The following is an 11,653-nucleotide window of genomic DNA, read 5'->3' as shown; positions in this document are numbered from 1 at the left end:
CCCCCCACACACACACACATATACACACACATGCATTTTTGTCTTTTCCTTTACCCCAGGTGTGTGCCACGGTAGGAACCACAGCCGTCTGTGCTTCAGACAACTTAACAGAGCTTGGGCCTATCTGTGAGTTCTGTATATCAAGCTTGTCGTCGTTGTTGTTGTTGTTGTTGTTGTTGTCGTTGTTGTTGTTACTGTTGCTGTAGTTGTTGTCGTCGTAATCATCATCTTCATCATGATCATTTTTTGGTAAGCAGGGTAGGAGGGAGAGTATTGTTTTAATTTTAGACAAAAATAAAATAACAATATAAAATGTTTAAATTTGTTCTGATCGACCTTGTGTCTAAGGTACCGAGGAGAGCCTGTGGTTCCATCTAGACGCTGCTTTCTCCGGCTGCGCCACCTTGCTGCCTGAGTGCCGCTACCTGATTGACGGCGTGGAGGTCAGTCGGTAGATAATAGTCATAAATAGATAGATATAATAATAAATAGCATTTGTATAGCGCATATCCCCGCTCAACAGCAGGCTCTATGCGCTTTACACTATATTAAATAATCTATATAACAATTGCGTACATGTGGATGGTTGTTTTCTATAGTTGAAAAAAAAACTACGGAATGTAAAACAATGAAAACATTACTGAAGGTAGTTCAAAGACCAAGCTAGGTTTCTATCTATTCAGTAAGTGCTTGCATTTGCCTTTTTTTAAAAACTAGAAAAATAGAAAACACTATCCGCCGTTTACAATTTTCCCGTTCGTCATTTTAATGCAGGGTTTCACGAAAATTTATTTAAAAACAATTAATTTGACCAAAATGCATGTCACTAGATAGAGCTTAAGGAGCTGAGAAAAATGTTTTAAAAAAACAGCATGAAGATTGGATAAACGGTTAAAAGTTATGCACGTTTTTTGTTGTGAATTTTGGCTTTTTTCGGGGATCATTAATTACTTACTTATAGTTACTTAGACAAGAGGATGGCACCAAAATGTGCCAAAATGAGGCATGAGAAAGACAACTTAGCAACAGTTTTCCTTTGTTCAAAGAAAAAGTTGCCTGCAAAACATATTATGATAATCATACATTTCCAAGGGGCTCTCGTGGCCTAGAAGTTAAGGTGTTGGCCTTTCATTCAAAGGTCCCGGGTTCGAATTCGGGTAGCGACCGAAAAATTTTCTTCTCTAAAATTATCTCCTTTCACCTCTTTTCCTGCTCTCTAGAAATGTTCTGTTGTCTGCTTTCATTTCCACTTTCTGCCCCCACCCCCTCACTTACTTTGCCCCCTCCTCTGGGCTCCTGACTCTTTTTGCAGCCTTTCTACGGCTACTCCTTGGCTCCTCCTTACTGCAGTCTTTCAGCCACACCCCTGGTCTTCTGGTAGGAAAGATCTACACCTAGCCTTCTCGGACAAAGGCGATAAATCTCGGAGGGCCCATGTGCAAGATGCGCTTTAAAGATCCCTTGGTGGTCTAAAATCGATAAGAGTAGGCTTCGGCTGCCACCCGGGCAAAATTCAAAATTTCCTACCAACTGAAATATTAGGTGTGTCCCGCGCGCTCATATGGCCTTATGCAGTTGCGAGCGCCGTAAAAACACTTACCAAAAAAAAGTACATTTCCTGAAAGGTTTTGTAATGGCCCACATGATAAACAATGCATTGCGTAATATGCAAAGTCATGTGACCAAATATGGCCGCCAATATGGCCGCGATTGACGAAACCTGCAACAGATTTTGACTTAAAAGTGACATAACATTAGTGTTTTGAGTCAAAAGTGTACAAAAGTATATATTTTCTTAATCAGCACGACTAGGGTCATCTAACAACTATGAAAGAGGAACAATAAATCCATTTTATTTTTAAAAAATCATATTTCACCCCGAAAAAAATGAATTTAGTTGGGCACGGAAAACACGAACACTGAAAACTGGAAATCATGAATAGCTCGTACAAATTGCCATTCCCTGACTGATTTCTCTTTAATTTACATTCTTTACATCGGCAAAAAGTGATGCATCCAATGAAAGAGCATACAACCAAAGAACAGATGGATACAGAGGAAGAGAACCAGCATCTGTGGTGTAGCGGTTAAGAGCTTCGCTTTCATAAGCAAGAGATCTAGTGTTGATTCCCAAGAGGGGAGAAAATTGTTATCTATACTCTTCAAAGAAATGAAACACATAACCAAGTGCTTGTGTTTTCGTGATAATAAAATATGTAAAGATGAGGTTTTTGTGCATGCTAGTTTTTTTTTCACACATATCTTGAACTTTTCACAACAAAGTTCATTGTTTACTCACAGTCACAGGTAGGCACAGCCTAAACTGTCGAATTGTGTGATAATTGAGTGTTAAAAAGCTCACAACTTGTCTAATTTTGTGAGTAGTCGCACAAAATTTGGCGTGTGAGTTCATTCACCGGGTGGCTATATAATTGGCTAAAAAATGGTTTCATCACTTGTCAGTTCAGCGATACACCATGCCACGACGAACGATAGAAGAGCGAAACCAGGCTATTGGACGTTTGCAAGCCGGAGAAAGTCAAACTGGTGTTGCCACACATTTCAACGTGTCACAGTCTACCATCAGCTGACTTTTTGCAAGGTTTCAACTGTCCAACTCCACTGCCGATCAACCGGGAAGTGGACAGCCAAGGGCAACAACTGGAGCCCAGGATCGCTTTATTCAGCTTCATCACCTGTGGGATCTTTTTTTCCTGCTTTTTCAAATGTCCAAGCGCTTCGAAATGTCATCAGAGTTTCCGACCAGACAGTACACAACCGACTCCGAGAAAGAGGGCTCCGCGCATTTCGACCTTTAAGGACATTGTTGATGGACCAGCAGTGGGCCACTCAGCACGTCAACTGGAAGCTACAGAACTGGCGGCACGTATGGTTCAGTGATGAATCCAATTTTCTCATCTCTCGATACGACAGACGACGTCGAGTTTACCGACATCGAAATGAGAGGTCCGCAACTAGATGCACCTCCCAGGCCTTATTGCATGGCTGTGGCAGTGTGATAGTGTGGGGAGCAATCAACCACACTCGCAGGAGCAACCTGGTGAGAGCACAAGGTAATCTGGCAGCCCAGGCCTACATCAACAACGTTCTCCTACCACATGCCCTTCAACAACCAGGGGCAATCTTCCGGAGGACAATGCCAGACCGCATACTGCCAGAGTAACTAGAGACTTTCTGGCTCGGAACAATGTCCAGACACTCCCATGACCTTCAAATTCACCGAATATGAACGCTATAGAACACATTTGAGATGTTTTGGACAGACTTCTCCGGAACAGAGTTGTCGCCCCTGCCACTCCTGATGAACTGTTTGCCGCCTTGGATGAAGAGTGGAGGGCAATACCACTCCCCAACATTCGTCGTCTCATCGCCTCCTTGCCCAGAAGATGTCAAGCGGTACTCCAGTCAGCAGGAGGCCACACCCAGTATGAATGGCCGCCCTTTGGAGGATCCAATTGCTTGTTCAAAATCAATTCAATTTTGTTGATAATCAATAAACAGCAATGACTAAAATTTCAAAACGTATTTTCTTAGCCCCATTTTTATCAAGTTATTCAGTGCTATATATACGATTATACTCGGTGTCCAATTTGGTTATGCGTTTCTTTTTTTTTAACAGTATAGTATCTCTGTCTTTCTACTGTGACGTAGTGTCTCTCTCAGCCCAGGTTGACCCGAACAGACAGGAAGGGGGTGTAAAACCACCTACATTTAATTAACTAAAAAAAAACACACACGAAGAAGCAGGAAAGGAAAGGCAGAATAATAACAATAATAAATCAACAACACAGAGAAGCGTATGTGTATGGATGTATGTGTGTGTATGTATGTGTATGTGTGTTTATGTGTATGTATGTGTGTGTATGTATGTGTGTATGTGTATGTGTGTACGTGTGTGTGTATGTATGTATATGTGTATGTGTGTATGTGTATGTATGTGTGTATGTGTATGTATATGTGTATGTGTGTGTACGTGAGTAGGTGTATGTGTGTATGTATGTGTGTGTATATGTGTGTATGTATGTGTATGTGTGTGTATTTGTGTATATGTGTGTTTGTGTAAGTGTGTACGTGTGTGTATATATGTGTGTGTATGTGTGTGTGTATGTATGTGTGTGCACATCTAAAACAAACGTTTCCTTTCCCCAGCACTGTACAACCGTTGTCATCGACCCCTACAAGTGGCTCGGTGTTCCTATTGGCATCTCGGCCATGTGGTGAGTTTTTCCCTCTCTTACATCACCATCATCACCATCATCATCATCATCATCATCATCATCATCATCATCATCATCATCATCATCATCATCATCATCATCGTGTGTGGTTGGCGGGTGCTCTGGTGTGGTTTGCTTCTTCTTTCCTGTCAAACATCTATCGTCTTTATCTCCCTTCCTTCTTTTTTGTGTTTGTTACTATCCTGTAACACCTCTAATCTTCGGCACTTAAATGACTTTATTGTGTTGCAAGTGCCGTAAAACTCTTACTAAAACTAGAATCTTACATCATCATAAACGCCTTTCACCCCTGGCAGGGTATAGGCCACATACAAGCTCCTTCCATTTATCTCTGTTCTGGGCCATCCTTCCTAGCTCGTTCCAAGTGAGCTTCATCTCTCTCATGTCCGTTTCCCGTGGCCTACCCCTGTCTCGTGCTCCCTGAGGGTCCCACCTTCTCTTAAGACTCTTAAGCGATAGATGTTACCTAACGTTGGCAACCCCCCCGGGGCAGTGCCACTGACTGAAGTGTCTTTAGGCCATTCCCAAAGGGGGGACATTTCTCATTTGGCACAGTAAAATTGTAAATGGGCTGACTCATGTCACGCTCATAACTGTGCCTGATCTACAACAGGGAACTGCTTCTTTTTCTTTCCTGATCCTTACTATTGTCATTTTCCTCTACTTCTTTTGTATGTTTGTCACTCTCTTGTGACCTGCTATTTTGGGGTGCCTTGATAGTCGAAGCAGACCTTGTGCTGTTGAAGCTAGAGAGGTGAGCGGTCTAAGTCTGATTCCCTGTATAGACTTCTCTGTTGACACCCACCCCTTGGCGCTCATATGGCCTTATGCTGTTGCGAGCGCCGTAAAACCCTCTACCCTAAAAAAACAACAACTTTGGCTGCCATTTTCTCGCTAATTTTACCTCTGAAACCAGACAACCACGACCTCCTTCAATCAATCAATAGCAAATATATTGACTTCTATTCAAGGTAGATATGTGATTTTTTTCCATCGATCGACAGACAAATTAAATGCACAAATTTCAAGAAGACACCAATAACTCCACAAGGCCAAAAAAGGACGATCTCCTGATCCCGCCACGTCACGACAATGTCCCATCTTCTCCTACTTGCCGGGCGTCGGTGGTCTAGTCGTTAGGCTACCGGACTCGTAATCGTGAGATTGTGGTTCGGGGGTTCGAGCCTCAGCTCGGTCCGACGTTGTGTCCTTGGTAAAGGCACTTTCCACGAATGTCCCACTTGGCTCGGTCCTTTCGGAGACTGACGTTGAACTAGGAGGCGCCACCTCTTAAATAACCTAATAGTGTTGATAGGAGAATTAAATCAATACCATTTCACCATTTCTTCCTACTTGCTTGCTCCGCCCCCCCCCCCCCCCCACTCCCCAGGATACAGGACAGTTCTCTCCTCACAGAGCCCTACAGGATGGGGCCGGCCTACCTGGAGGAACCCGCACAGACAGGGGACGTGCACATGCCAGACTTCATGGTGAGTTCTACACACTAAAGAAATAAACAAATAAGAAATAAATTATAAATATATAAATAAATAATAAATAAATAAATAGATAAATAAATTTTAAAAAACAAATAAATAGATAAATACATTTAAAAAAACAAATAAAATAAACAAAACAAATTAATAAATCAACAAATAAACAAACAAACAAATAAACAAACAAACAAATAAACAAACAAACAAATAAACAAACAAATATTTTATTGATCCCCTTGGGATAAATTGGGTTACCAATGCAGACATACATTTTAATATAGACTCTATCATCAATACGTAAAATATTAGAAATACGTCATGCATAATTACATACATACATACATACATACATACATACATACATAGTTTAATACAGGATAGTACAGCAATACAGAACAGTTTGACAAACATGCTAGATCTATCTATAGCTGGTCGGTACCTCAGAATTACACTAAGTTCTCTCTGACTTTTTGGCGGTTTTTGGTCACCAAGACCAAGACCATGAGGCTGGGTTTTGTTTAGTTTAAATAGAGGTTTTACGGCGCTCACAACTGAATAAGGTCATATATGAGCGCCAGAAGATTAGAAAAAATGGTATGGGTTTAACGCCCCTATCAAAACTATTAGGTTTTTTAAGGGGTGGGACCTCTTAGTTTTACATCCGTCTCCGATAGGACTGAGACAAGTGGGAAGTTCGTGTAAAGTGTCTTTCCCAAGGACACAGCGTCGGACCGAGCTGAGGCTCAAAACCCCTGAACCCTCAATCTCAGGATTACGAGTTCGGTAGTCTAACCACTAGATTAGAGGTGTTACAAGAGAGCAACAAATGTTTAAAAAAAGAAGAGGAGATAAGGACGATAGATGTTTGATGGGAAAGAAGAAGCAAACCACAATAGAGCATGCGTCAAAGTGGATGGTTGGCGGGAACTCTGCTGTGGTTTGCTTCTTCTTTCCTAGCAAATGTCTATCTATCGTCTTTATCTCCCCTCCTTTTTTATGTTTGTTACTCTCTTGTCACACCTCTAATCTTCGGCACTTACTTATAGTATGATCTTATAGTGTTGCAAGTGCCGTAAAACACTTACAAAACTAAAAAGAGAATGTACATGTGTTGATTGCCCGCCAAAAGATAATTTGTTACCTTTATTTCTGCTTTGCCAAAATGGTTCTCATAGTTCTCTTTATTTTCCTCCCATTTGAAGCACTGGCAGATCGCCATAGGTCGCGGGTTCCGACCCTTGACCCTTTGGATGCTTCTGCGTATTTGTGGAGTGAATGGACTGCAGAACCAGCTGAGAAAGGTAGGAGGCCCTCCTCTTGTTCTTGTTCTCTGCTGTTGTTGTTTTTTGTTGTTGTTGTTGTTGTTGTTGTTGTTGTTGTTGTTGTTGTTGTTGTTGTTGTTCTCCTTTTCCTTCTCCTCCTCCTCCTCCTGCTCCTCCTCCTTCTTTTTCTCATTCTCTGCCTTTGTTTAGAGATTTCTTGTTCAGACATTTTGTCTTGTCTGTGCTACCACCGGCGGAAAAGAAAAAGTCTGAGCGAGAAGGCGTTGACGAAGTGAACAGACTCAATACACATTCACTATAGTACGGTCCAAAAATTCGTGGCGCAGCTTGTCCTCAAACATCTCTTTAATGGGAGATTCAATTTCACCCATACTTTGCGCAGCAGTTTGTATCAATTTGTCTTATCTTTCCACAATAATCGAGGCTAGATTGAAAAAACCTTTCTTTATAAATTTATATAAAATACTAGATATATTTACAAATCTCCATGACGCAGAAAATGGGAACGTTTACAGTACTTTCTGCTTCTCACACACATTTTGCGTACGCCTATGGCCTACGTCACAGCTCGCCAATGACACTTTTTAGTGGCAAAACGTATTTCAAGAAATTGATTACGTAGTGAACACATTTTTTTAACATTAAAGTTTCTCAAAACATGTGTTCGACGTTCATAATCTCGCGATTAGAAAAAAAATGACGGACTTGCTTTTAAAAGTGATATTGCCTCAGTTGTAAACCTTTCAAAATCTGTAGAAACCACCCGCTTGGATTTTTTATTCGTCTTTATTAAGGAATTTTCTAGAATACACCTAACAGATGTTTACAAAAATATTGATCAGTTACGACAAATTGATACAAGTCATAATGCAAAAGCTGGAGAGTTTATGACCGATAATTTAGGAAATATTTGACATGCGCCACGAATTTTTGAGCGCACTAGATCTGTAGATTGTAAAACAGGCACTGTTCGGAAGAATTTTTGTTGTTGTTGTTTTTGTTTTTTTGGTGAGTGTTTTTACGGCGCTCGCAACTGCATAAGGTCATATGAGCGCGCGGGACACACCTAATAATTTTCAGTTGGTAGGAAATTTTGAATTTTGCCCGGGTGGCGGCCGAAGCCTATTCTTATCGATTTTAGACCACCAAGGGATCTTTAACGTGCGCAACTTGCACACGGGCTCTCCGAGATTTTTCGCCCTTGTCAGAGAAGGCTAGGTGTAGATTTTTCCTACCAGAAGATCAGGGGTATGGCAGAAAGACAGCAGTTAGGAGGAGCCAAGGAGTAGCAGTAGAAAGGCTGCAGAAAGAGTCAGGAGCCCAGAGGAGGGGGCAAAGGAGGTGAGGGGGTGGGGGCAGAAAGTGGAAATAGAGACAATTTTAGAGAAGAAAATTTTTCGGTCGCTACCCGGATTCGAAACCGGGACCTTTCGAATGAGAGGCCAACACCTTAACCTCTAGGCAACGAGAGCCCCCTCGGAAGAATGGGTACCAGCCTAACTCCATAAAAAAGTACATACAGACTTCAACATAAGTATATACATGTACAGACTTCAACATAAGCTAAGGACCACCTTGACAGACAGCCCTGATTTTTTAAATATTCAAAAAAAAAAGACAGCAAAAACATGTTTCAAATTTGTTTTGCTCTGAAAGTGTTAACGGGTTACCAGTGCGTACTGCACAGCTTCTTAAAGGGGCAAAACCACCACATGCAGCACGGAAATCCACGGGGAATTTTAGCCAAATTTTCTCTTTTTTATCGACTTGTGTGCAACACCACGGACATTCCTCATTTAGGATTTCTGGTGCACGTGATAAATGGACGCACAGTCTCGAACTGTGCTTACTTTGATGGTAATATAAGCCGCCGTTTGCGCAAAATCCAGTGTCGATTCAAGATGCCACCGAGACGAAAGCTAAGAGACTTTGATTGTGCCAAAGCTCTGGCATGGCTTCAGGATGGAGTTGGAGCCCTAGAATTTGCCAGAAGGTTTGCAGTGTCACACTCCGTCATTTTCCACTTGAGGCAGCGCCATCAAGCCACTGGATCAGTCCAAGAACTCCCACGTGCAGGTCGACCCAAGAAGACCACTCAGGGTGTTTTTTGCCAGTGGTCCTGAACTTTTGCTGAAGTCTTTAGTTCTAGTAAGTGTTTTGCGGCACTCGCAACTACATAAGGTCGTATGAGCGCCATGGTTAAAGTCTGTAAGTGTACACAATAGGAAGCAAAAACGGAAGTCAAGTAAACTTATTAATTTTTTAATTTTTTTTTGGGGGGGGGTTATGTTCGATATTTTCGAAATTAACTATGATAATAATAGTTTGTGGTAGTTTTCAGTGTAAAAATCGTTCTCAGCACACTAATAAACGGTAAAATAGTGCCGAAAAATAATCTAGAATGCCTTTTGGACCTTTTCTATAAATTTACCGGTGGTCTTTCCATAGTAGCAACTCAGACAGCTTTTTTACTCAATTTCCGTTTTTTGTTTCCGATCGTGTGTATAATATATATATAAATATATATACATGTATAAATTTCTATGGAGTTAGGCAGGGACAACTTCTCCCGAAGAGTGCCCAAAAACTAACCAATCTCTCCACGCGGTTTTAAACCACAAAAAAATGAAATTATACAAAATCATCCTAAAAGTGTGGAATTATGCGATTCTGTTATTTTCAACAAAGAATGATAAAGGAAAATAATCAGAAATTATGCAAAAAATGATCAAATTTAGCTAAAAAAAACATGCGTGGTGCATAAACTCCAAGGACAGACCAATCACTTCAACTTCAACTCTTTTCTTTCCCCATCCAATCACTTCAACTGTTTTCTTTTCCCAGGACATCGTCCTTGCCCATGAGTTCCGGAAGCTGGTTCAACAAGACAGGAGGTTCGAGATTGTTGGGGAGGTCACCGTCTGTGTCGTCTGCTTCCGCCTCAAGGGGAGCAACTCTCTGAACCTGGCTCTGAGGGAGCGGCTACGCGCGGACGGTCGTCTGCACTTGCGCACAGCCACATTCAAGGGCGTGGTCTTCCTCCGTTTCTGCGTCTGCTCAGCTCGCAGCGAGATAGAGGACATCCGCTTTGCGTGGGATGTCGTGCAGAAGTTGTCAACGGCAGAGCTAGAAAACTCCATCATCAAGTTATAAATGTGTTGTCGATGACAAAGATGCCCACTGAGCTAACTCGCGGAGCACCCTGTTATAATACGAGATTGGAACTAATAATGATATTAAATTGCATTTGTATAGCGCATAACCCCACTCTACAGCACGCTCTATACGCTTTTCACTGTATTATTACCCCAACAGACCATAGAACACTCAGAAATATTCTATTATTCTCAATTTCCCGGGAAGCATACAGTGAGAGCAGCTGATTATGCGCTAAAAAACTAACAAACTAACAAGATCTTCCACTCTCTATAGCCGGGTACCCATTCCCACCTGGGTGAAGTGAGGAAAAAATGTATAACGTGCCTTTCCCAAGGACACAACGTCGGCTCCCTGAATGGGAATCGAACCCACGCCCTTACGGTTGCGAGTCTGAAAGCCTAATCAGTAGGCCACCGACGCCACCAAACTACTTTTTTACCCTGTTACAACATGGGAAATAGTTTACTATGGGCGTGAGGCAGCGTGGTGGAATCAGGCTCTCGTCAAAACAATCAAAGTGAAGAAATGTGCCTTTTTCCGCAGGTTTGTGAATTTTTATCAAATTTTTGTTTTTTGGCTCAACTCCTTTCCTTTCTGAAAAACGTTGATTAAACGCACAAAAAATGTAAATTTTCGGTTACCACGGAGTCTTAAGCTAAGGAAATAACTAATCTTTGGCGGCCATTTTCTCACTAATTTTACCTCTGAAAACAGGTGACCCCCACCAACTTCTTTCGCAAATATCTCAACTTGTATTCAAGATAAATGAATATTTTTTCATCCAAATAAAGACAAGTGAACAAGCTTTAAGATGATACCAATAACTCTACATGCCCAAAAACTGACGAGAGCCTGATTCCACCACGCTGCCTCACATGCTGCAACATTGGAAATAGTTTTTCTTTCTTCTAGTTTTAGTAAGAGTTTTTCGGCACTTGCAACACAATAAGGTCATGTAAGTGCCGAAGATTAGAGATGTTACAAGAGAGTAACAAACATAAAAAGAAGGAGGAGAGATCAGGACGATTGATTTTTTATAGGAAAGAAGGAGCAAACCACACCAGAGCACCCGCCAACCAGCCACAAAATTACAAAATAATTTACTCTACTACAACATTGTAAATACATCATTACACACCAACGTAAACAAAACCAGACACAGCTCGAGCTATTGTCTAACAACATCAGGGGGATCAAGACTGGAGCAAACAACACCAGAGCACCCGCCAACCACTCACATGGAATAAATTCTTTCACAGATTCGATAAATTATGCACATATTATTATGACATCTATTGATTTTCGTTGCCTTTGATCTTTTTCCACTGTATAATTGTATTACCTCAGTCCTAATTCGGATGAGTTGGGTTGTCATTGTAAAGGGCTGTTTCTGCCAACTCAGAGAGTTTTATTTTGAAGCCGAAGCTAACATAATCCAAGAGAATGTTAATATATA

General features: G+C 41.4%; 1 protein-coding gene across 1 annotated transcript in view; it reads left to right on the top strand.

Moving 5' to 3' along the window:
* LOC101861062 (aromatic-L-amino-acid decarboxylase-like) overlaps positions 1-10,313 on the top strand; it is an 18,945-nt gene extending 8,632 nt beyond the window's left edge. Inside the window, exons 5-11 of the mRNA XM_035971393.1 lie at positions 60-126; positions 349-443; positions 2,843-3,061; positions 4,171-4,238; positions 5,650-5,749; positions 6,931-7,056; positions 9,883-10,313. Coding sequence (XP_035827286.1) covers positions 60-126; positions 349-443; positions 2,843-3,061; positions 4,171-4,238; positions 5,650-5,749; positions 6,931-7,056; positions 9,883-10,191 — 984 coding nt within the window. The 3' untranslated portion in view covers positions 10,192-10,313. The remainder of the gene's footprint in view (positions 1-59; positions 127-348; positions 444-2,842; positions 3,062-4,170; positions 4,239-5,649; positions 5,750-6,930; positions 7,057-9,882) is intronic.
* The last annotated feature ends 1,340 nt before the right edge of the window (positions 10,314-11,653 follow it).

This window comes from Aplysia californica, unplaced genomic scaffold (assembly GCF_000002075.1).
Source record: "Aplysia californica isolate F4 #8 unplaced genomic scaffold, AplCal3.0 scaffold00427, whole genome shotgun sequence".
NCBI classification, from domain to species: Eukaryota; Metazoa; Mollusca; class Gastropoda; order Aplysiida; family Aplysiidae; genus Aplysia; species Aplysia californica.
Note: the sequence above shows the minus strand (reverse complement) of the source record. Positions and strands in the feature narration are given on the sequence as shown.